Source organism: Anser anser, assembly GCF_964211835.1.
Source record: "Anser anser genome assembly, chromosome: 2".
Taxonomy (NCBI): Eukaryota; Metazoa; Chordata; class Aves; order Anseriformes; family Anatidae; genus Anser; species Anser anser.
The window spans coordinates 54191266-54218479 of record NC_139721.1 but is presented as its reverse complement, the minus strand read 5'-3'; the positions used below and the strand labels follow the sequence as shown (position 1 = coordinate 54218479).

Below are 27214 nucleotides of genomic sequence, written 5' to 3'. Positions count from 1 at the left end.
GTGAAGACCATTCACTTCCTGTAATTATCTCGCCTTTCCAGAAAATTGGTCTTTTTTTTGTCTGAGAAAGTTCTTGTCAAATTTAGCATTTTCTATTTCATAAGGAGCTTAATATTACATGCTAGATATGTAATGTCTACCTTTTTCTTCAGCCCCTAAGGTTACTGCTTGAAAGTAAACATACTTGGTTATTTGGAATTAAAATTTTTGAAAGCAGTAAAAAAAATAAATAAAAAAAACCTAATTGATAATATCAGAAAGGAATAGCCTGTAGAGTATTCTAAAATAGACTCAACAGAAAGAATATCTCAAAATTCTGAGCAAATACTACATATCCCTTGGTTCCCTTCCCTACAAACCCAGGGTCATTATGAGCTTCTCCTGTTCATTCTGCTGCACTCTCTCCTTTTGGTAGATTCCCCGCCTTCCACGTTCCTGACATACCTTGAAACAGTCAGACATTACTCTGCACCCTACAGTCATGGGGAACCCCAATTCACCCTCCAGACTAGACTACTGAGCACAGAGATAAGGGAAGGATTCAAGGAGGAAGGACATCTATTGGCTGCTCTCTCCTCTGTAACTGGATGATGTGCTAAGCCATAAACTCTGTTTTATGTTGTTGCTTGAGATCTAAAAATTACAATCAAGAATATGTAATATGAGAAAGGGGAAAAAAATGTTGGACTGATGAACTGGGTTTGACTCTATGAAAATGCTAAAACTTGGTCAGGGATTGGTAGTTAGTAAAATAAGCTTGGTTGCCACACTGATGACTTTAGTTCTTTGCGTAGCACCTTCTTGCATCTTACCCTTACTGTAATCAATTATCATCTGATAAGGCACTGTTCATCCAGTTTTAGTTAATATTGGGGGACATATTAAAAAACATGGAAAGTGCAGTTAAGGTACAGTTGGAGGGGATGAGATGGATTTTATTTCATCACTGTCCCTGTGATTATATTGATCTTCCGGTTTCCTTTCCTACATCTCAACCTCAAAGCACCCGTAAGATAAAAGCTTCATTAAAAGTCTGTTATCTGCAAAAGATGAAAATCTCAAAAGACTCCACTGAGGCAAACTTCACTTCGCTGCAAACTTTCTGCAGAGAAGCAAAAATTAATAAAAATTACAAGTAAGAAGCTTAAGTCCCACTGAGGTTCCTAAGCATGTTCCATTCCACATTTCATTAATCCCCAAACTGACCTTTTTTCTCTTTTGATATTCTCTACTTGTTCCCAGCCCTCTCTCTGGGCCCCTCCTTGTTTCATTCATTTCCTCTTAACTCATTTTCTGCCTTCCTAGCCCTCTCTAAATCTCATCTTCTAGGTTTGATTACATGCAAAGGCTCCAGTAGTGCCACGTAAACAGTGCACATTTTCAATCCCATACTGACCAAGTAAGAAATATACGCTTTTACAGACTAAACAATTATAAGTAAGATTATTTTAAGAATGGAAAGGAGCAGACGTATATATAAAACCTACAAATTTATCCATGTTTAAAAAGGAAACAAGGAGATCCCTTTTACATATGTAATTGTTGAGATTTTTCTGAACTGCATGCATCTCACACTTCTGAACATCCAAAAATACATACGATATCTAAATCAAGCCTGCTCCCCTGTTTGTAGAAAGTCTGTAGAAATCTGTAGAAAGGAAAACTTAAAGAAAACCTACAATGAAATTGTACTTTCAACTTTTCACTGCGATTATGCTGTTCTCTCTCCGAGGAGAGCATACTCTGTAGCCTTCATCGACTAATTTAGTATTTCCAACAAAACAACATATTTCAGTTCGTCTGGCATGATTTACTGGTTTCTTAGCTTATGCTATTTACCACTTATGATTCTTTTTCAGAAAAAACAAACAAAACACAAACAAACAAAACAAACACACATTCATTTGCATTCTGAATCATTCATAACAATTTTATTACTATATTCAGCTTGGGAAAACAATACATCCAAATGATAGTGTGGGTTTTGTTTGTTTGTTTACAATTAGGTATATTTTTCCAGGTATCTTTATGCTTTTATTTTTTTAAAAATCATTTTATTAGAAATACCTATTAAGCATATGAGTGAAATTTAATCATGTATCATGTTTAGTGTTGTGAAACAACACCAAAGTCCTACCCAATATTCCAAAGCTTTTCACTGGTGCAATAGTGTTTACAAAGCATTTCTAGATCTTACCGATTGCTCTCACCAAGTTGATGTTAGACTACAAATGGATTTTCAGAAACTCTGAACAGTTCTATATATAAAATGAGTACGATCAACAACAAAGCAAAAAAAGGTGTCTTGGGACTACAGCAGGTGTACCTAATAATCCATTTACTGGAGTACATCCTGGAAGAAGCTAGTAATTTCTCCCCAACTCCAGTTCTCATGCATATGCTCTAGATTTAAAACTAGAGGATTAAAAAAAAAAAAAAACCAAAAAAAAAGACTACTTTTTTGATCCAAGAAAAACAACTCTACAAATGCTGATAAAGACGTTATATGAAGCCACAGAAAAATCTTATAAATGATCGGGAACTCCCATTGTGTTTATTGTGCAATAGATTATTTGTTTTCACTGTTCCAAGACTATCATCACACTATACTTCATTTAGCAGGAAAAAGACTAACTTAACAATCTAAAGCCTTGACTATTTATTCTTTATCTCGTGTTAAACAAAAACTTTTCACAGCCATGTTCTTGATGTCCATACAATTTGAACAGTAATAACTTCCTTAATATAGAGATAATATCAGTTTAAGAAATTAAGGTCATAAAAAATTTCACTTATAAAATTGACTGTTGAAGTCCATTTTTTTAAAGTGTGGGGTTTTTTTTTAGTTTTGAATATTTTCTGTTTTCAATGTCTATGAAGTGCCAATATCTTCTTTCATATTCACTTTCTTGTCACTTTTTGATATTCTTCAGCAGTTAGGACATCAGGGAATTTCTTATGTGTTATTAACTAAAATCCAAACTCTTCAAATGGATCCATGTTTGATTATCTTTATTAAAGAGCCTTCATAATATGCAACTAAGTCTATCTGGACAACATTCCTTGTAATATTTTCCTTTTGCAATGTAAGTTTTCCACATAACACTTAAGAAAAAGTTTTAAAATAGTCAAGTTATGTGAAACAGTGCTATAAGTGCATTTAAGCACTTTTTTGGGGGTATAAATCCATGAAATTCACTCACACTTCTAAAACATACTGGCAGCAAAAACATCATCAGCAATTATTTTAGGAGAATGTACGCATTACAGATAATGTCCCAAGACAACTGAAAATGTACTTGTAGTTTTGGATTTGGATGAGTTACAAACAATGGATCAACTTATTTCTAAGTGGTTTAGAAAAATAAGATAGTAAATAAAATAGCACATGGATTTCTCAAAACAAGTCATGCCAAGCTAACAGAGTATACCATTTTGTAAATAACCACTTTGGTGGATAAAGGAAATAAAGCAAAAAGAGCAAATGCCAACTTCAGGGCTTGTTTTAATTCTACTTTCACATCAAACTCCTGTCAGCGCAAATTATAAGGAATAACTGCACTAAGAAATAGGACCATATGAAGCTAAAATATAAGCTGCTTGACATAAATGTGTCTACAGAAGCTAAATCATTAAGGGATATAGACCAAGAGACTAATATTCTTATTACTGGCAACAGTAGAAGACAGGTCATGGTGATCAAATCTGCAGATGAAGTTAAAAGAACAAGAGTAACTCAGATTCGTGTGATCGTGATGATCTGACAAGTTATTTTAAAGAGAAACACATCATGATTGACTGCTGCTTCCTACACTCAGTTAAAGAGAAAGACTAGAACGTGATGCAGGGAACTCGCAGTGTACTGTACACTTTAGAGAAATTAAGGTATTGTCGTGATGCTTAATTAATTAAGTTAATGGCAGATATTTACTTAAACTTATATACACATGCACACAAACACATCTACTTTCCTGTCTCTGGCTCATACAATAGGTAAAGAAACTTGTAACGGATGAACAGCTGAAATCCAGCAAGTAGTACCACAGTTGTCCAAACAGTCCTTTTAGCAGCCCCACTAACCTGTCTGCAGGAAGCACACGTATATGCACTGTGTTAGGATGAGGTACACATGGAACAGTTTTCTCTGGGTATCTATTAAATGCTAGAAGAAATGGCTATGCTATGCTTGGACCACGTTAAAGGCAGTTATTGTTGAGGTCGGAAAACGAAACCAAGATACTACTACAAACAGAAAATCTGGAGGACGTTATTTCCAAGGAAAGTGATAAATTGGTGTGTAATTCTAACTCTTACTCTTCTTTGTGAATAATCAACTACGTAACAAGATTAAAAAAATGCCTATGCTTAAAATGCCTATACTTCACAATGAAAAGATTTTTCCAATCTGCAGTTACATTTGATTATATAGAGAAACACAAATTTGTTTCTTCAGATTAATAAGGTGGAGCAAGCAAACTTGTCCTTTAAAGTTGCAGCACTTGCCTGTTGTGTTCTCACTCTGATAACCAAATAAATGGATTATTTAAGAATAACCAAATCAATTAAATTACTGAAATTTAAATAACAGAATCACAGAATCACAGAATCATCTAGGTTGGAAGAGACCTCCAAGACCACCCAGTCCAACCTCTGACCTAACACCTCCACTAAACCATAATAACGCTATTTAAGTACTCTAAATAAGTGGTCTTTCATGCAAATGGTGATTTTGGATTGGAAAACTTCAAATCAGAGAACTTATTTAAAAAAAAGTTATGAAAAATGTTTCTTCTTCCACCATCAATTCCACCAGTCTTACGCAAAGCTTTTACGTAAAATTCTCCATAAGGTTATGGGAAATTAACTTCAATAAAGGTTAAAGCTACACTGCAATGAAATTTGACACACACACACAAATACATAGCATTAGCTTTTTGTGGTTGCTCTTGATCACAGAATGGGGATGTTGTAACAGAGAATTCAGCTTAGGATAAGCATTCAAACAAGGACGGCACACGCAAGACAGATCTGCTCAAACAAATAATAGCAATATAATAGACACACACCTGCACAATAAAAGAAAGTAAGAATAGGATTCTGTTGATTAAAATTTGGCATGTAGTGCCATTCCAGGTGCTGTAGCTGTCCCATAACAGATCTCCCACAGCTCATGTTATAAGTCATCTCTGTGCAGATTTAGCTACCACAGGCATCTCAGCTGGCATTGCATGCCAACACTTAGTCAACAGGATTTGGTCCTAGCCAGTATGAAATTATTAAGAAAGGAACCTACAAGCTAGATATGAAAATATTTTTCATTAATTTAATGCACCAGATTCTTAGGCAAAAGCTAATAAAATTAATTTAAATGCAAATCTAAATAAACAGCAGGACTAAGTATTGTTCTAGACTCTTACAGGACACTACAAATGCAGTTTGTTTTCAGACTTCCCAAAACTGACTGGACGTAACATTTACTTTATACACAGTTTAGCAGGAATTAATTTTTTAAAATACATTTCCAAATGAAGTCAACATCCTTTTGGATGTCCATGTTTATTATCACTTGTTTCTTGACAATACCTGAATCAAAAAAAAACAACAAAACACCAAACACAAAACCAAAAACCATACCACAACAAACCAAAAATACCAGGAAGAGGAAGCAACAGGTGGAATTTAGGGGTAGGGAGAGAAGCTGAAGCTGGTGAGAGAAAACATGACACAGGAGGCAGTATTTCAATCCAAAGGAGAGAAACTGGATAAAAATTAGTATGTCAAATAAAGGTGATTAAAAAAAATAAAGAAAAAAAAGACAAAATCTTAGTTTATGTATGGATATTCTAGAAGTAGAACTGAGACAAGTCCAACAAAGTAGTGCTCTAAAAATAAGATATTCCCATTTTTCCAGTAACTCATTTACCTTCCTAAATAGGATGGAACCCCATTATCATGGGGTTTCTATCATCAGCTAGCAACCCTATCATGTATCTTGGAGATAAACCATTTATTATGAACAGTTGTTCATTAAATTAGAACTTTTACCCTAGATTTACTTTTCATGGCACTCCTTGATTTTTGTTCACCCAGAGACATTTTTAGAAGATGCCAAGTCTTCAAAAACATTTGGAAAGCAAACTCAATGGTATTTTATCGATTACAGATAAACTATTTAGCAAACTAGTGAGAACATTTTTATTATACTTAACTCTGAAAAAATATATTGAAGTCAATTAAAAGTAAAACAAGGAAAGGATAAAATACATCCTGGAACTATAATGGACAGGGTGAAGAATGCAGTAGTTCCACGATTTTTCTGAACTTTTCTTATGAATTGTGTACACAACCTCTGATCATCTTCCCTAGACTACTTCTACACATTTTCAGCATGCACCAGAAGAAAACTGAAGAGAATTTCCCACCCCACCCCAGTACTACTAGATACCAAGAAGCATTTCATCACCTCTTCTTGCTTCTGTGTCTGGTTACTCTGTCATCTCCAAAAACTTACTTTCTTCCTTCCTAAATAATATTTGCCATTCTCTGTACTTAGCTGGCAAGGAGACACTTCTGTCAGAGGTAACAGTTCAGTAGCTTGGCAGCAATGTAAGTGGTTAATGCTCACTGGTCTAATCCAGTTGGTTAGGTACAGAATCAGCACAACAAGAACTGTTCTTTGTTGTTTTTTATTTGGTTTTGACCCAGTCTCTATGGCCTTTGGAAAGCCTAGGTACCAAGTTCCTCATCTGTGAAACAGGATAGTTATCTTGCCTTCCTTCCTCAGCAGTAACGCACACAGAAGTTTGCAACACGTCAACAATGAATCAGACAACAAGCACTAATGTTTGCTACACAATAATTAAGAGTTATGTGCCTTCTATTTTCTGTAAAGTATTTCTTGCCTCTACTTGAACTGTTTCCATCATCCCTCTGCTACAACTTACAACAAAAAGATTTTGTTGTGTATGCACTGCACTGTCTGTGCTTGTCTAGACAGCTAGAGTAATCCACCTTGTTTGTGGCAACTGTGACAATAGATGCTAGAGCAAGAGAAATGCAGAATTTTACATTACCTTACAAGATGTTGTGACAATGAATTAAAGTTGATGGGGATGGTGAAAAATGACAAACGATTTTCAACACAGAAAACATTAGGTAAGTGCTAAAGACTATTTCTAAATACATTTAATTCCACTACAAAAAACAGTTATGGTATAACACCAAACAATAAATTCAACAAAGCAAACGCTGGGAGCGTACATATAACTTATGCATGGTCTTTTCAGAATCAAGTGGTATTATGTATAGTGTATGACTGTAGAATTCTGTAAACACACTGAAAACCGAGCTTTAAATCCAAAAGTCCTGTTTTGCAATGCAACTATTTCAAATTTGGATTTTATACCACGTTCTCTTTACTTAAACAAAAATATGTTTGTAACATCCAATAATCAAATTGTCTGCAATAAATCAATTCTGGACAAAAAGTATGTACTTACATACATAACTAGAATTAAATACAAGTATGTTAACAAATTAACTTCTCTGAAAAAAATTATGGTAAGTACTATATAAGAAAATGTAGGACTGAACCGGTGAGAAATCTGGGGAGCAGATCTTCTGGTGACCATCCAGATGGCTTGGATACTGTCTTGCTGGCAACGTAACTATTACTGGACTACTGCATATACCTAATTTGGTTAATTGTACTCTTGGAATCACATTTAGATTCCTCCATCTTGATTCAAAAAGAGCCATGTTAAGAATGATATTTTGAAGTCTTCAAATCAGTTGTAACAGCACATGCTTAAGTCAGGAAAAACTACCAGCCTGTGCAGAAAAGGCATCCTGGGCAGATCAAAGGAGCTCAAAGTAAAAGAAGTTTGTTCTCCATAGCTAGTCCAGTTAGTTCCATAACCGTAGCAACTTCTTTATATATAGGACAGAGCACTCCCCATCTTCCCCCCCCCACCGACAGCCTAAGAAAGCCTAAGATCTGTGCCACAAATCAAGGCGCTTACATATATCAGTTTACTTGCTTAAGCAAATGGACCTCTAGAGATGACCATGAAAATAAAGACTTATGACTAAAATGGAAGCAAAAGAATGAGGTTAGGAAAGAACTGGAAGATGTAGATAAACTACAATGGCATGCTAGCTTTCGGTAACATCTGATAGGATGAAAGCCTATCAGACAGAGATGCAACAATCAGAAGCAAGCAAGCAACGTTTATACTTAGTATCCTTTTTAGAGGAAAAAATCAATGTAAAAACATAATATACAATTAATTAAAGTAGGATGTATTTTACCAACAAATAATTAGTTAAGGAAATAAAAAGGTTCTACCTGTGTCTGAATTGCGATCTTCATTTCTGGATGGACTAATAGTAAAAGGAAGTTTACGTTTCATGGAAGACTTTTCTTTCATCTCCTTCCCCACATCACTCCTATCCACTTTTGGAGTTTTGCTGTAGGATGCAATCTTGTCCTTGCTCTAATATAAATAAAAAGTATACTAAGTAATTTTTGCATAAAGCAGGATAGTCTCATAATGTATACAGACTGAAAAGACTGCTATGTGAGTGTATGTGCGAGTATTTGTATCATTACACAGTAGCTCATTCAAAACCTTTTAAAGTAACCTTACTGAAAATAATCAATAGCATTTCTTTCCTTTTAAGGTGAGAATCCTCTGTATTATATCTACTTCCAGGTACATCACCGTAGAATTGCTGTTCACTACCAGAGCCCTGATTAATAATCAGAGGAACAATACCAACTGGACAAGAGTTTGCTAAGTCTTAGAATTTTTAATGACCATGCCAATTTGTTTCCCTGACTATAGCATAATAATCACATCAACAGTACATTAAAAGCCCACACTGCAATTCAGACTGAACAATAACACAATAACAAAAACCCCTAAGAACCTTCCCCTGCCTCCTCCCCATCCCCAAATCCACCCATATAGAGAGCTTCCCTTCCATTTCAACAGGGATAATAGTGTAGTGCATCATCTTCTAAAGCAAAATTTTCCAAGAATGTAGAAAATCTATAAAGAAATTTTATTTAACTGGTATCAAATTCATTTAAAAAATAGGTATAAACAATTTGGAATTTTTAGATGCATAAATCTGGTACTTTTTTGCTTATAAAACATTTTACAATAAACAGAGAAAAACAGGATGGACACAATAACTTATGCTCGATTATTTGATAATCTAGGAGGTTGAAGTATGGAAAAGACAGCAAGTTAGTAAGACGAATGCTTAAGAGAACCCTCTGCAAAGCCCAACATTTTTGCATACCAATCGAGAGCGATGCAGAGAAACAGCATTTTCCCTTCATTATGTGCTGTAGAGGTACATTATTCAGTTACCCCAACTCCACAGCTCTACATTATTCAACAGATGATTGAGTGAAAACACTAGTAGATTCATTTTCTAAAGGTAGAAGAGGAACATACACTTACTTGCAAATCAACGCAAAACAAAAGGCTGCTCCTTTGTGCTTTTGAAGCACGAAGTTAAAAGATTTATTTTGATCAGAGGAAACTAGAAAGCAACTCCAAGCAAAGGCACTCAAGAGCACTCATCCTTTATTTTAAAACATAGGCAGGTAAGAAGAGTAGTTTGATTATATCATCTGATGCTCTGAGTTCAAACTGCTGGCTAGAGGATAGGCAGGAATGATTACAAAGAGAACCCATAAACATCCCCCCTACGTGGTTCAGACAACAGATGTCCGTACCAGGGAAATCACAAAGAAGGGTAGGAATCAGTCTATTTAAGGAGAATTCCTGAAGTAGCGGGCTGATGCCCCCAGAGAAACCTATAGTCAGTCCAAGTTTGGAAACCTGGAAAAAAAAGCAAAAAATACACCCCCTACCCATCTCTCCCCCCAAACCAGAACAAGCCAAAACACAAAATAGAACCCACATACCAAAACCAACCCTCTCCAAAACCCCAAAGAAAGCAAACACCTCCCCAGACCTTTTTCCTTAAATGCTACAAGAAAATCTAAAAACCCTAAGATTCCCCTAAGCTCTTGGTAGGTAAAATGTGAACACTATTACTTTTAAAGGAAGCTAAACAATCTAACAGAACTGATCATTAACACCTACAAACACACAAATCCATTGACAAGGACAGACCCAAACTACATTCAGTCCATTCTGAGCTCTTCTACTAAAGTCTTCCACTTCTGCCCAGTCTCACCAGGAGCATTCTTTCCTTGTCCCAAACAGCTTAATACAATTATTTCTCATACATACCTATAAGAATCTCCCACAACATGATAGAATGGTATTAAATTTTTATTGCTTTCTTTAGAATATTATCTTACATTAGTTACTATGCAAAAGAAAGGATCGATTAAGATTTGTAAACAAGAAACACTCAAATAACTGGTTTAACTTTGTTTTGCAGAAAAAAGGCAAGCCTTTCCAATTGGAAATCCTTAAAAGAACTAATCAGTTTTAAAACTAATTAGTATGTGCTCAAAGATGCACAAGCTGCTTAAATAATTTGATAGCTTCACATTTATTCCTGTGTATATGCGTTACGTTGAATTTGATTGTCACACTGGTTTTTTTTGTTAATCGCTGAATATTAATTTGTATGATCATCTACTTAGAAGGAGAGAGTGTTCAAAATGTATACTTTCAGGTAAATAAAAATACAATAAAAGTGAAAGAACAGGCTGTACACAATACACAGAAACTACAAGACACATCTTAGAACGAGTATTTTGTTCCTTAGTTCTTCTGGAAATAAATATTTATCCTTTTCAAGTGAAAAGTATACTAAAATTTGCACCTTTGTAGATGATGTTCATTGTATTAAATTTACTTGCTTTGAAAGCAAGCAAGTTTCCCACTTTGTGAGAAACAAAATATATTAAAATGGTATATAGCAGAGTACTTGATAAAGCTTTAAATCAAATAAGCATCCAATAAAAATTTGGCTGTGACTACATACAAGTAATAAAGCACACCGAATAAGCTAAAGGGCCACTTACAATGTCATGAACAACCAGGGGCTGACTTTCCAATCTGAAGGATGCAATGAATAGGCTGTTTGAGAAGTCAGTACAAAGCTCCAATACTATTTAGTATTTCCAGTGACAATGCTGATAGAGATGCTATTAGATATGCAGGCAGTATCCCGACTGGGCAAGAGGGAGATGCAAAGATCAATAGCAAATTAAAAATATAATCGCTAGCGAATTTGTAGAGCAGTCTTCATTTGATAATAGTTTAAATACAAAACAAAAGAAAAAGAACAGGATAAAAACAAGGTTCTTCAGACTCTTCAAAGCACTGTACGATCACAAGATCCCACATTAAAATTCAGAAAACTCGTAACAGCCTCCTGGATTCAACTTCAAGTAAAGGAAGGCAAGAGGAGGTAGCAAGCCCTGTGGGTTAGAACACATGCTACAGCTTAAAGAGCGAGCATTCACTGTTTCACCTACTCCTGGTCCCATCTACATCTTTTTCACGGTCCATGCACGGTTCAAAATTCAGCCAGAATAGGTCTATGGATTAGTTTCCTGTGATCCACAAAAGCAAACTAAAATGAAGCTTACATCTTTCCTTCAGGGGCCTGTAATTGAGAACATCTGTGGATTTTCTATGGAAGATCATTAATCTAAACTGGTAACTACCAACTGAATAAAACAGTGAATAAAGACATGATAATGTTCAGATCCATAAACTAAAAAAGTGCTCCAAAACAAAATGCACTGCACATTCTCTGTGTCCACTAGACTTATAGAACATTTAATGGCTTTAGACTACACCAAGAGGCAAGTAAAGGTAATTTACCCTTCCACTTTGCATCTAACTCGGCAGCACAGTTAAGTATCAAAATCAACTGCCCAAGGAGACTGGAATTTCCACCAGTCTAGGCTTCAAAGAAATGGTCTGGCGAAGATTTGTCAAGAATCGTGTACAAAAGAGTTTGTTGTGCTCTGGGGCAAATGCATGAACCGGAGCTGCACATCTCAACATTTAACGCACACCTCACTGGAAGGTGTAGTAACAAGAAGAATTTTCTACCTAAAAAAACCCATACCGGTGTATGGTATTACAAATGAGGACATTTGTAATCTCTTCAACAGAAGCAGTCTCAGGAGGCTAACAAATGGCAGCCTGGACAATCTCTTAATATCCCATTCCAGCTCTATTTTCTGGTATGTCTACAATCAATGACAATACACAAAAGGAGACAACATAGTGCCGTATAATTTATAATCTAGCAGATGTACTAAACCTCAGTAGAATGAGTATTTTTTTCTGCCTATCAAAAATAATTGCATACTAAAACATGTTCTGCATGGTGCTAAAATGGCTTTGGGAACAACTATTGTTGGAGCCTTCTAAGAAGAGAGTTACTTTTTACAAAACAAAAATGCATTTCTCCTTTGGACCACAGATCTACATTTTATTGTTAGACTTTCAGCCATTTAAGATATACATTCAGGTAAGTTAAAATTTCCTTATGTTTATAAAATATCTATTGCAAACACTGAATGATCTACCTGCCGTACAGTCTTATCAATTTTTATGTTCCTAGGGCAAGCAACCAAAATAGAAACATGTACCCTAAAGCATATTTGCTAGAAACTCATTTTATTAACATGAATATTACTCCATGCATGTTCTTAAGTTCTCAAAAGAACTCAGAAATATAGCTAATTTACATAGCTACTTACTGGTTGTCAGAACAGCATAGTAAATATCAACGTTCACTCAACAAATATGAAAGTTTAAGTCTTGTAACAACAGTAACTTTAGGACTGTTGAATATAGGAAGACCTATAATTAAACTACCTATCTTCCATTTAGCCCATTTAGTCAGAGAAATTAAGCTCTACGAGTAGTTCAAAAATACTTCTGCACCAACAAATGTGTATTAGCGGACACAGAAGTAAGAACAAGTTTACATGCCAAAATGCAGAAGTGGTTTGACTGCACTATTCTACAAAAGATTTGAAAAGAAAGACAAAGCTACATGAAAAATAGAATGCATTTTTTGTATTAAGTACCACTGCCACTATCTGAATGCCAAAGACCCCAGGGTCTTTTCATACTACTACTACAGTGGCATCCTTCGTGGCACAGTATACAGTCACTTGCTAGTCACAAAGTACTGACAAAACTGTGTGGACCAGAAAGTCTCTAGATTAATCAAGACACTTCAGCATGAAAATGCTTCACTAAAACAAAATTTTACTGTTGTATTCTTTATACCTGCAGCATCATTACCTCCTTACAGTATTACCTTAGGTTAACTAATCTTTTTCATAAGAAGTCCTAATGCTTAAAATACTATTGTTTTTAAATCCGGGGTTGCAAATATGTACATATTAAGAAAAATCTTTATCTGCTTTATAGAAATTTCAACTACTTTCTAAAGATACTTCACCTTAAATTATTGCTATCTTACTTTGCCTGATCAATCTTCACTTCAGTTCCACGTTTGTGCGATACAGATTTGCCCCTTGATTCACTTTGTTTCTAACTCAAATTTTAGTGTTACCCTGTTGTCTGTTGAATTTCAAGTCGTTTTCCAGGCTGAATCCAAATGATTACATTTCGGCAATATTTTGTCTGTTTTCTTCCTAATACAGGAGGAGAAACTACACATTATTCAAGGGCCAGCTAAACACTTCTGCCAATTGCTTGTTCTTATGTTAAAGAACAGTGTGTGTGTGTGACTTAAGTGACAATTTACTATCTTAATCATACATTCATTTTTTCTCAAAATAAGGACAAAAGCAACCAAACTGCACTTATGCTAAAAACATGAAGGTTAACTGCAATGCTTATGAAATTCTGTAATGTTATTTAGGGTCTCAGCTTTTCAGCATTATTTGTTCTTATTACTTCCATACAATCCCAAACCAAATCCTACGTTAGTCTCAAATTACGTCTCAAAAAACATGCTATTCCAAGGTGGATAGTGAACAAGACTGAATGCAACAAAGCGAGCAGTTCGTCGATTTACTTTTTGGTATCTATGTAATTAGTCCACCATTATGTTTCCATAGCCATGTCCTTGGTCAAACTTCCACCTCCTCCTGGGCTTTAAGATGACAGTGAAGACTGGATTACTTGGGAAAACTAATCAAATACTGAGCAACCCAACATGCTTGTCCATGTTTCTAATTACTGTACTGTACAGTCTTAACAACACTCGTTTGCTGGTTAGAGCAACCAGCTAAGGACAAACCTTCACCACAACCAAAGTGACAATGAAAGGGTTTCATGTAACTACTAAAAATAGAAAGTTAATTTAATCGTTTCTAAATCAAATGAAAATTTGCCATATTTCTACCTCCCCTACCTGGTGCTTAAATAAAGGACACCATGTTCAGCTTTCTGTTCCTGGAAAAATTACCAACTTCATTCATAACAACTACTACCTTCGTGCAGCTCTCTTTTGCCAGAATATATCTGCATTTCAAAAGCTTACCCAACTTTTGCAGAGATAGCAGGATATGGGCGTTAAACGGCTCAGCGGACATACACTTCACAAGTGGTCTTCCAGGAAATACAGACTTCAACAAAATACTAAGTATGAACACACCATCTCCTTTTCTAAAGGAGACAGCTTTAAACTTTACTTGGGAGCTAGCTAAATGGAATCTGTCTCCACAGGGCAATGTACAACTTAGAATAATATTCTGTATTGTAAGCTATATCCATCGTTATTCATTATAGCTAAACTGTAGCTGTCCATTTTACAAATGTACCACACAGACAAAATGGAGGACTGTGTTATTTATGACTTGCCTCTAGAAGTTATAAAATGATAGGATACTTCACATTTATGAACAGACCACCTTTTAGTATCAGTGGACCTCACTTATTTTCCAGCAATCAAAAATTCAAAAAACTCAAAAAAACTACAGTTTTTAACGTGGATTCACTTGTACTGGAGTTACTCTCAACCCCTCTGCAGCATTTGGCTTTCAAGTACTCCCAGAGGGAACAAGTTCCTGTATTATAATGGAATCTAAGAAACTTGTGTACTCTCATTGGTCTGTGCCATCACAGGCCTTCAGAAACGTTTCATGTGTTTGTTACGGAGGCTAAGACACTGTAAAATTAAATTAAATATGAATCCTTGCTCTTGTGAGTGTATAAAGACTTCATACGATGTAAGATATGGAAATTATGCACTAACTTACATTAAAAAAATCAACATACCAGCTTCCTTTTGATCTAAGTTGTAAGCTATAACAAAAGGCATAAATTCTGTTCCCTAATTTAATTTAGGTGTGAAAGCATGTAAAAAATGGTACTAGATTTTTTTCCTCTGTACTTCAGACTTCAGAATATAGATTCATATTTATTTCTTCCCATTACAGCAACAAAAACCATGATACAACATGCTTTTCATTTCACCAAAACGAAATGGACACAAATATAATTTTATTACCTTTCTTGCAGTTGTTTTTTCCACCATGGTGCTATCACTGTCAGAATTTTCTATTTGAACTGTTTTTGTAGATGCAAATTTGGGCATTTTATAGCTGTTTAGCTAGCTGTATCTTGTATCAGTGGGTTCATCGTGTGTCTGAAAAGCAAACAAAACACAGCAAAAACAACATTATATAAATATACAAATTAAAGTGTCATATCAAGAAAAATATTCTTATTGCAGATGGTAGCAGAGCTGAACTGTACTCCAAAGAGTAGACTGACAATAATAGCAGACTTCAAGCACTCTTCTCACCTACAGCTTCCACCCTGGGGTGAAAACCAAAATGCTAAACAGAAACATGGCTAGTGCTGGGGACAGTGTCATTGGAAAATCACAGTCACCCGCTGAACTGCCTCATCCTTCTAACCTACCTCTTTGGCAGACTTAAAGCTTTCAGGTATTTGACAACTCATTGCTGTTCACTATGTCACTTTGTTTTATAGGTAGTAAGACTGGGAAGATGCACAAAACCATTTCCAGCAACACTATCAACAAAAATTTATTTTTCTAGCCAGGGAAACTGAAATATTGTCTACCTAAAATATTTTAGAAAGGCAGTCAAATCTTGGTCATGTGCTATCCATCTGATGGAACAAAAGAGATATATAGAAGAAAAATCTTTTAAAGGTTAGACCTGGAAGTAGAAGCCTTAATTGCCACTATCTAGCAAATCAACCACATAAGCCATCGCTACAGATGTGTGTATATAAAACTCAAAGAACTCTGTGGTATTTCATCTCTGGGGCACACCGAGTAAGTGTCACGACAGTTTCACATAATGGAATTTTGATTTTCCCATGTTACTTTTGGTTGCACTTTTCTACTTCAAGACAAGTGAAACATTTTTAATACCTGACAGTAAAAGTCAAGGTCGTCCTAAAAACTTATTTCAGGAGCATAGCAGAAGGCTGCTCTTCACTGCCAACGCTGCCAGCAGTACACAGTCTAGTGATTTTTAGCATTATTCATTTATCATCTTTTTAAGAACTACAAAGTTCTTACAACAAAGAAAGTAGTTATGATAAATTAAAAATCCAAAATATCCTGTCAACGCACCAGAATTTTTACTACACAACCCATTAAGTACTACAACATACAAGTTTAGACAGAAAATCTGCAAATGCTATCAATTCCGAGTATCAACCAAGGAATAGAGAAAAGCTAACATTTCTCTTCATATTCTACATTTAGCGCAATTGTCAGAACAGAAGCCAAAATGGGATGAGAATAAGCAGAGCAAACTCAGCTCACTACAGTGAATGAGCAGACTAAAGACTAAAAAAGAAAGCCTGACAGATGACATTAGAAAGTTAACCTAAAGAAGTCTATATCAAGAACTTGCATTTGACTTGGGGAAGCTCATGAGCAATCATTTTCAAGTCTCCAAAGGTGTCCTGTTGATTTACTCTGCTCTGGCTCATTAGAAGTCAAGCACATTGCTAAGGCACTATATGCTCAGGCTCCTCGTAAATCCCAAAATCCAGTAAGAGATCTGTGGCTTAGCTGAGACTCAAAAGCCAATTCCCAGCTCCGGGTGAAAACCCAAGAGATCTAGACCAAAAACATGGTCTATAGCAAGAACACTGTCATAACCAAAAATCCCAAAGTCATTTGCTAAACTCATCCATCTGTCTTGTACCTGTAAAAGTGCCTGAGATGAAAAGGTCATGTGAAAATAAAAACTGCATTTGACTTCACTTTAAAGCTCGTGATGTCATATTTGTCTTTTTGAGCTGATATGTCATGCTAGGCACGTACAGGATCACAGTCTTACTGACTCTTGTAGTAATTTTTATTATTATTTTTTTAAAATCCCAACTGGGTGTTCTTTTAGGTGTGAAGTTTCTATTGCTGCTTTACAGTTAAGATTTTGGGATCGCCATGCGGAGAATTTGCTGCTGTTATAGGATCAGGGCCACTGTTTTGGTTTGACACATGTAAGTAACAGACTAGAGCAGCGGACTGGTGTTTTCTCTTTAGTGCACGCTAGTCCTGACATCCAAAACTTTCAGATTCAAACAAATTTCTCTCTCCAGAAGACCTAAACCTATGTGAAATTCTCTTACAAAATACTTGGTTGAGATGAATACTGTTGTACACTACAAAGTAACATCTTACTTCCTTATTTTTCCGTAAGAGGAAGAGAAGAACGAGAGAGGAAGGAAAGTTCAAAATGCCCAGTCCCAAAGTCAGAAAATTAGGAAATGCCAAACTAAAGTCTGCTCCTTCCCTCCCCCCTCCCCTACACTGAAGTATTTTTCTTTTAACATTAACCACAAGCTTATGAAAAACAGGAAGAGCTTCATTAGAAACTTTCACATACAATAACCTGAATCTTGTTTTGGCTATTAAATCAATATAAAAAATACAATACTGTGAAATTCCTAATAATCTACTTTTGCCCAAGACACAAGAAACAGTAATGAATTCCCTCACTTTGAGTAGGGTCAATAAGATTTATCAGTGTCAGCACTGATATGGAAAATAATCATTCATTTTTAACTGACACTGAAGCATGTTTATTTGCCTTTTTGTTTTCTTTCTTTTTTGTTGTTGTTGCAGGAAGAAAAAAAGGTTATCAAGGCAATGGAGAGTGCTTTAGAACTAGTTTCCTGTATTTTACAAAAAAAAAGCATTTCTTAATGCTAAAATAAGCAATGAATTAGTATCTTCACAGACAGCTAATGCCATGCTGATTACGTCATACACACAGTACTACCGTAATAGCAAACATTTCTGTTTTGGTGGGTTTAAAAAAAACAACCCCCCCCAAAAAACAACAAAACCACACACACTGCAAATACACTTTTGCTCAGTTAGCCTCTCTGATCCTAAGTTTCAGTTGCAACAATTCCCAAGTTGAATTGTGCCCCAGTAAGTGCTTTTGTGAATATTAAAAAAAAAAAATAATTTCAGCAACAATGATGCTCGTAAACGGAAATTGTTATTCATCACTTTACTTTGAAAATGTAACAAATTGGCCTGTATGTTCTTCCTGTTAACATCTGGATATATCATCATGATCACAACTACTTTAAAACCAATCAACAACATGTAAGAACTATATTTTAATCAAAAACTGTCATTATTTCAATCAAAGGATTTCTCATGGCATATTCAGTTATTTTCTTTCCCTCCTTTCTCAATGCTGCTTGACTCCCTAAAACCACCTCTGCTGCTGCTGTGCTTCTCTTCCAGTGCTGCCCTCTCCCCACCTGGCTCTGGCAGCATGGAGCCCACCTCCATCAGCTCCGGGAAGTCGAGCAGTGGGGCCTTGGCTCCTGCCTCACCGGATTCACCTGCATTTTGTGAACACCAGCTTCTCCTTCACGAGCCACACGGCCTCCAACAGGGCCTTTCAGGTCTTGCTACACGGTTAGCTTTTTAAAAAACAGAGTAAAAGATAAGCTGTATGTATCATACATACATAAGAGAAAAAAAAGAGGTGATCTGAGACAGCCAGCATGGCTTCACCAAGGGCAAATCGTGCCTGACCAGCCTGGTGGCTTTCTACGATGGAGTGACTGCATCGGTTTAAAAAGGAAGACTAATCGATGTCATCTACCTGGACTTCTGTAAGGCCTTTGACATAGCTGCACATAACATCCTGGTCTCCAAACTGGAGATACACAGATTTGAAGGGTGGATTATTCAGCAGATAAGGAATTGGCTGGAAGGTCGTACCCAGAGTGTGGTGATCAATGGCTCTATGTCCACGTGGAGGCCAACAACAAGTGGTGCCCCTCAGGGGTCTGTCCTCAGACTGGTACTGTTTAGTATGTTCATCAGCGACACAGACAGTGGGATCGAGTGCACCCTCAGCAAGTTTACAGACAACACCAAGCTGAATGGTGCAGTCAATACAGCAGAAGGAAGGGCTGACATCCAAAGGGACCTGGACCGGCTGGAGAAGTGGGCCCACATAAACCTAGCAAGGTTCAACAAGTCCAAGTGCAAGGTGCTGCACCTGGGTCAGGGCAATCCCAGAGATGAGCACAGACTGGGAGAAGAACTCACAGGGAGCAGCCCTGCAGAGAAGGACTTGGGGGTTCTGGTGGACAAAAAGATCAATATGAGCCAGCAGTGTGTGCTTGCAGCCCAGAAGGCCAACTAGGTCCTGGGCTGCATCACCAGAGGAGGGACCAGCAGGGTGAGAGAGGGGATTGTACCCCTTGCTCTGCCCTCGTGAGGCCCCACCTGGAGTGCTGCGTCCAGGTTTGGGGCCCCCAGCACAAGAAGGACGTGGGGCTGTTAGAGAGGGTCCAGAGGAGGGCCACAAAGATGATCAAGGGGCTGGAGCACCTCTCCTATGAAGAAAGGCTGAGAGAGCTGGGGGTGTTCAGCCTGGAGAAGAGAAGGCTCCACAGTGACCTGACTGCAGCCTATCAATACTTAAAGGAGTCTCATAAAAAGGACTCTTTACTCAGGTAGATAATGATAGGACAAGGGGGAATGGTTTTAAACTAAAAGAGGGGAGATTTAGATTAGAGGTTTGAAGGAAATTCTTCAGTCAGAGGGGGGTGAGACACTGGAACAGGTTGCCCAGAGAGATTATGGATGCCCCATCCCTGGAGGTGTTCAAGACCAAGTTACATGGGGCCCTGAGCAACCTGATCTAGTGGGTAGCATCCCTGCCCATATCAGGGGGGTTGGAACTAGGTGATCTTTAATGTCCCTTCCAACGCAGGCCATTCTATAATTCTATGATCATATGAGGGCAAGAGGATGATGGAAATGCTTTCACAGTAAATGTAAACTCAACTTATTTTTAAATAAACGTATCACAAATAATGTAGTTGCATATGCAACTTTAAAGTTGTATAATCACACAAATGTAAGTAAATGAAGAAAGCAAGCAAAGGTGTTTCCATTTAGTTTACCACATGATCAAAATCCAAAGTGAATTCATTCAGTTCTTGACCCCAAGCTAATCGTGATTTGAAGAGAGAAGGGCTCTGCGAGATCACAAAGAATTAGTATCACATACTAGATTATTAAAGCAGGTTATTGAACCATTCATTCCAACTATTACACAGACATTTCCATGAAATTTTTTATATACCAGGTTGCTATTTTACAATCCAAGGGTGAAACACTTTTCAAACACATACCCCAAGTATTCCAGAAAAAAAAAAGTACATTTTGTGAAAGTATGGAGTTTCTTCTTTCATGACATAGCACTACAGTCCAGAAATGCAAGCAAACTACTCAACCTATGATCGTGTAGTGGATACTACTGTAAAATCCTAAGATGACAAAGCGATCTTACTTTATTTACATTTGCCTGCAAGTTTAGTGCCATTTTAACTCGTGTTCTGAACACAGGCATGAGACATTTGCATTCCATTCCCAGCTGAAATGTAGAACATTAGCAGGTTCTTCTAGGGAAACCTCGATGTGTCTGCTTGGAGTTTCCTTCAGGGGTGTTTCTTAATGCAGTTACTGGTTTATCAGGAAGTCTTGATGGCCTGTTTCAAATCAGCAGAACCCTAAATTAAAAGTTATGCTCTTTACATTTAAATTATTCTTTGTCACAACACTGTCAAAACAGGCAGTTTCATCACTTCATCTGACAGACAGGCACAACTGTGCTTTTCCTCTAACAAATGGATCCATTTCATGCTTTTAATAAAACATAAAAACTGCTTCCTGCTAAAGAAACTTCCCCACATATAACAGAAGTGAATACTCTGACTTCTTGCTCTTTATATTTTGATGTCTTTCTTGTACATTTGTTATCAGTCAATAACCTATTGAAATACTGTATTAAACTTTTCTCTCAGTCATTTTTCATTTAAAGCAAGTTAAAAAAACACGATTTTGTCATTAAAAGTAACAAAGAAGCATTTTGACAGATCTACAAAGAGTGATATAAAAAAAGATAGGATAATATAATCTAAATAAACCAATAAAAAAAAATCAAGTAGCTAGCTACTGAAAAGGACGGTTACATTAAATCCCTAATACCTACAAGTTACTATATTAGATTCGTATCTGCTCACATCTAGCTGTAATGAAAGGGCACGCCTTCACACACACAAAAAAAACAGCCAAGAATTTACACAGTACTCCAACAGAGCCGCTGCCACTGTTGGTCACTCCCTTTGTACAAATTCTTGCTTTCAGCCCAGTTTCCTGAGAAACTGAGGCCCATGTGATTAAGTCAATGCATATGGATGATTCACTGATGGCTTTCAAACCTGTTGATTGTTTTGCTGAAAACTTCTCTTTGCTGTCAGATTTAAAAGATATTAAGCACTTGCAAGCTTCATGGAACAAGGTGGCTGGCAGAGAATAATTATAATTATCTGTCACTTTTCCCTGAGGGAAAGTTTCAGTATGAGCTTCGTACCATACTGCATATAAGAAAAATCCACACAAAATGGCCTTTATAGACCACTTTTCTTTCTTTCCCCCATTTGCGGGGGAAAGTTTCAGTTGACACTTGCATGCTCCCAGCCAACCAACCATACGGCAAACCTATAAGAAATTAAGCATCGCTTAATTATCGCAGGATGTCTTTGCCCTAACACATACAGCAAGAAGTTAAATGATGCTTAGGGAAGGTTTTCTTTGCTAGCCCTGATGTAGAGCTGATCTTGAAGGTTAGCTGACTGCCATTGTAGCAAAGCAGTGGAGCACAAGATTGAACTTCTGTAAGACGAAGAGCAGATGGGTTAATTTCCAGGATACTGAATTTATCCTTGAGCTCTAGAATGCATTTGCAATTAAAAACGCAGGGGAGCTAGCATAAAGCAACCTTTTTAATTACCTTCATTCTTCAGTATTTCCCATATCTTTTTATCTGCAGAAGAAAAAAACCCTCTCTTCCAACAGGGATTTACTCCAGACTGGGAAACAGTGAATCAACTGCACAACATTTCTGCTATAAATTATTTGACAGGAGTACTTCAGAATGTTTTGCTAAAATTAAACTTATGTAAGTGACAGCTAAGGCTGCATCTACATTAGCAAGAAGTGCAGCATATCGAGAGCAGATCCGTGGAGTACAACAGCTGGTAACAAAAATTCAGAATTTCCACTAGTCACATTTAGCAGTTTTGCTCCAAACTAGTTTTAGTGCAGCCCCATGTACTAAAGGCACTTCAAAGGCTGGAGCACATCCAGCACGTTCCTGAACACATCTCACTTTAGCTTTAGCCAAGAGGAATCAAGCTTCCAGGTACTCCATAGAGTAAACTGAACTGCGGCAAGGAGAGGTGATGGGGACAGTCGCTCTACAGGTGTATTCCTGATTCAAACCAAGACACTGATGTACATATCCTCTTTGACATCTCCTTCCTCCCACACCCCAAACTTTTCTTTCAAATCTATTTAGAAATGACTGGTCTGACCTAGATCTCAACGATATTGAACATCTGTTATGGAAAGGAAGGAAGAAAGCTGGTGGATGAGTAGAAGAGAGAGAAGCCTGAGAGCAACTGAACTGAGGGCAAGGGAGACAAAAGCCAGCAGTCCACGTTCTGCTCAGAGCAAGCCAGCCCACACATGCCCATCAGCTAACTAACGAGCACATCAGCAGCTCCAGCCTTGCCATGCCCAGTGTTAGCTGTGTTCTGGTGGGAATATCAGAGGCAGCTGAGGTTAATGCAGTGGGCAAAAAGGAATGGATATAGTACAAAGGATCAAAATCCACAGAAAACTGGGTATTTTAAAAAGAAGATAGTGTAAAAAGCAGAGTTTTAAGAAAATGAATATGTTTTGCTAATATCCATTTAACTAAGTTGAATATTCTGTAGCGTTTTTTCATTCCCCCCATACCTTTTCTTTTCTTATCAAGAAAATGCAGATGGCTTAAGGATTTTATTTTTACAGTAAAAGCATTGTTACGCAAACAACTTTGAGAAGTTTCAGAAGTGATCTGTTTCCAAAACAAAGGTTAAAAAAGCTAGCAGTGCCAATGATACATGAAACATCATGATGGGTTGTGTAGCAGCACTGACTTTTTTTTCCTTCTTCTTACACGAGTCATTACCTCTATACAGCCAGTTACTCAAACACAAGCTTCAGCTATACAACGACCCAGCTCCCAGTCAGACTGCACTGCATGTGTTATCTGAGATCAGTAACTGCTTTTTCATCTACAGCGTCCAGTAAGAAAATGAATGGCTTGAGGTGGAACAAGAGAATTATGTGGGATATCTTGGTACAGGGTTGGAGACATATCAGAGGCACAAGACCAGGAGGTTGGGACTGGGGGGAAAGGGACCATTCAGGTCTGGACATGCAAGATTCAACACAGACTAAGAGGTAGGAAAGTCCAGCAGTACAGAGCTGGGCTTTTCTGGCTCAGAAGGTTAAGCACCACATCTGTGAAAAGAACCGCTGTATTTTGATCTGATATGTCCCACACAGTATGCCTGTGGATGAGGAGTAAAGCTTCAGATGAGCTAAATGAGAGAATGCAACTGTGATGAGGAAACAGCAGAGACACAAACCTGAGAGGACAAACAGGGAGAGGAGGGTACAGAAGACCCCGTGATCAACCCAAGTCATCTTTCCCTCCTCACAACGTGGAGTACAAGCCTGAAATACCTAAACATTGGCATCCTTGTGGCTGTGTAAAAAAAAAAAAAAAAACCACCACAAGCACTGTTAAAACTAAAAGCAGTTGCAAAGGATGACAAACTTACTACTGTCGTCAGTTTTCCACTAACTGCTTGGATAGACGCACTTGGAGAAACAAAGGCTTCGACACTGCTCACATCTCAGGAGAACATCAAGATGAAAGCAGAGGACAGGATGTTGCCCAGGGCACAGAGCATATTTTCCAATACCAGAAGAACTGGACCAGGTATCCATCGCACTTCTGAGCTCATGGAGGGAACTCACGTATGGTTCAGTGTTTCAAACCCAGCAGGCTCCATCGGGGTAATTGGAAGTGGACTTCACATCAGAACCAATAAACACAGCTAGCAGGAGGCAGATGCTGTAAGAAACACCATGTGGGCAGCACTGTCAAGAGGCAGTAACAGCATTGGGAACAGAGCCAGGAAGAAGGCCAGGGAGAAAAGATACGGAAAAAGATAGACGCCAGGCCTGCTTTAAGAAAGCGCCAGAAGGGGCATCATAGACAGAGCTCTGCTGGTTCCACACAACTTGTCCTTTTCTGTCTCTTCCTATCCCACTCCCCATCCCATTTTCTTCAGTGGGAGGTACACCTCCCACTCACATCTCACACTTCTTATCTCTTTGCCATAGTAGAGAAAGTTCAGATCCCAAAATAAGGTGTATGGAAGAACATCTTCCAGATAAGAGTTATAATTCCACTTAAAGGCATACTGTGACATTCTCACAACTTGTATATTTATTCTCTGATCACCTGAAAATTAGCAAGTTTTGCAGAAGGAGGGTGTAAATCAATATCAACCTGTCAAGAAACAGACAGGTGCCCTGAATTATGCTCTGTAATACAGCTCACTACAGCAAAATGAAAGATTCTTCCAAAAGATGGTCAAACCCTTTTTCTCCTTCAACAGGATAAGATGCAAGCCTGCCATAAAAAATGTCCCTTTGAAGAAGAAGCCTACTTAAGAGTCTCATTAGGCTATTAGACAAAATTATACTCTGTAATTTCTAAGTGAATGGTGACTGTAACCACAGAAATATTAGTCTTTGTACCAAGGTTTTCATTGCAGAGGACTACACAAATACAGCTATCCTATAATCATTGCACCGGTTTATTTGATATTTGCAAGAGAAACAATGGAAGGGCTACTAAAGGCCTCATTTGGGCAAAAGTAGCTCTAGGTCTTTGGTGCAAAGTTCTGTGCAAATGTTACTGCTGAACAGTGTTACTCAACATCTAGCCTCCCAAATTGCTTGAGTCAAAGCTGGCTTGGTACAAGATGTCTATAGTAACAGATTTTTTTTCCAGAAACTGTTAATACATTAAATATACCCAGCCAGAATGGCCTAATCATACACTCAAGTACATCTGTACTGGCAAGCCCACCTCCTGCTACGGGCCAGAAGCACGCTGTCCTTTACAAGCTTACAGGAAAACACATTTTGGGTAACAGAGGGTGAAGTAAGAAGCTATTTGCATCTTACACTATTTAAGACCACATTTTACCATCATCGCTTCCTGTACGTAGCGTGCACTAAAATACCAAACACAACGAGCAAAACCATTTACCAGGCACTTTTTGCCCTTTGCTCCACAGCACCTCACCATACTCGCAGTAACCAGCAAACAAGCCCTACTGCCTTTAGGTAGCACACAGGTTTAGCATGTTGCAAAGCATGGTGCCTGAACGATACCCATGGTGGCTTTTAAAGATGAAAGACGAGAAGAATGTTTTCGTTTTGAAAATACCCACAAGCTCTTTCACACATGACCACGACAGTTCAGCCCATGCAGATTCCAGTGTCAGAGCAATGACGAGAGCGCCGCGATCTAGCACATACTCTCAAACTAACGGTGCCTAAGGCAACAGTCTGTTGTGGAATTAAGTGCAAACGCAGTACCCAGCATGGACGTGAGTCACAAATTTGGCAGATTTTGTGGCATTTGACGATAAAATATGACAAAACACTGTTGGTCCTGAAACAGGGAATTCTTCGTTAGTAGAATTTTCCTTTAAGCCTTGCACAGTGCTTGAGGTGACTGCGGCTACAACACACAACGCTGAGATCAGTTTTACTGCTTTGCTACAGCTATTGTGCAACCTCATAAAAACTGCCTTACCCCCTTCCCTCCGCAGCAATTCTCCCTCCAAGGTTTTAGATGATACATTAAAATCAAAGAAAAATAAAAAAAACCAGCACAGACACAAGCATGCCTTTTCAAAATGCCATGAGAAGACTCGGATGTGTGTACTCTGGAGACTCTCAAGGTCCTAGCTAATACATGGAATGGACTACAGGAGTGTATTTCTACATTTTATTTTGAAATGCAGAAATACTTGAGATCCAGATATATTATAGAAAGATTTGTGTAAGAAATCCTTTTGTTTTTGAAAAAATATTTGAACCTCATTTTACAGAGGTGTCCTTGCACAGTGAAATAGGAATGTGCAGCGACTACTCAACCTCCAGAACAGCTTTTAATATACTCCAAAGTACCTACTCACAGCATGCCAGACTGCACTACACAGGGATAGGATGAAGTCCCTAAAAAACAGCTGACACTCAGGCAGCAAGAAAGATTTTCCAGTACTTCAGCTGGAACTCACCACTACTTCCTACCAAAATAAAGAATGTACCTAATAGTCTAGGAATTTCTACTAGGAAGAGCAAAAAATGAGAGGATATACAACTCTTTCCTATTCAGAAAGGAAAACTAGGATCTTTGCAAGGATCTTGTTGTACTTGCCTATATTCCTACCCAGGATGCCTCATGTTAAGAGCCTGAGCTTACCTGTGCTTGGTTTCACGTTTCAGACATTTCACAATACTCTCCAATTTATTTTTAGTGCTCACAGTAGTACCTAGTCTTGTCAGCTTCTTTCTAACAAATACACTTTAATAAAGAGTGCAACTGTGTCCTTGCTTTCTGACTGAATTTTAGTGAGTAAGGAACCTATTTAACTAAACACATGCTTACCAAAGAATACAAACAATTCCAGAATTATAAAACAGTTACGGTTGGAAGGCATATCCAAAGGTCACACAAGCCCCTTCATTGCCTGGTCACTCAGACATTTTCAACTCCCCTCCTACCTTACAAAGAGCGGGTTGAGTTTATTACCTGAAC

At 37.6% G+C, this 27214-nt stretch overlaps 1 protein-coding gene across 7 annotated transcripts in view; it reads right to left on the bottom strand.

Annotated features, from left to right (window-relative positions):
* ANKRD12 (ankyrin repeat domain 12) overlaps positions 1–27214 on the bottom strand; it is a 64390-nt gene that overhangs the window by 27483 nt on the left and 9693 nt on the right. For 2 of the 7 annotated variants that reach the window (XM_083826623.1, XM_083826624.1), the window contains exons 2-3: positions 15451–15588; positions 8348–8495 (exon numbers count right to left, since the gene is read on the bottom strand). In XM_083826623.1, coding sequence (XP_083682749.1) covers positions 8348–8495; positions 15451–15537 — 235 coding nt within the window. In that variant the 5' untranslated portion in view covers positions 15538–15588. Of the gene's footprint in view, positions 1–8347; positions 8496–9751; positions 9858–13452; positions 13628–15450; positions 15589–20764; positions 20964–24149; positions 24446–27214 lie in introns of those variants that run through there. The other 5 variants (XM_083826626.1, XM_083826625.1, XM_083826627.1 and 2 more) reach the window with 5 other exon arrangements.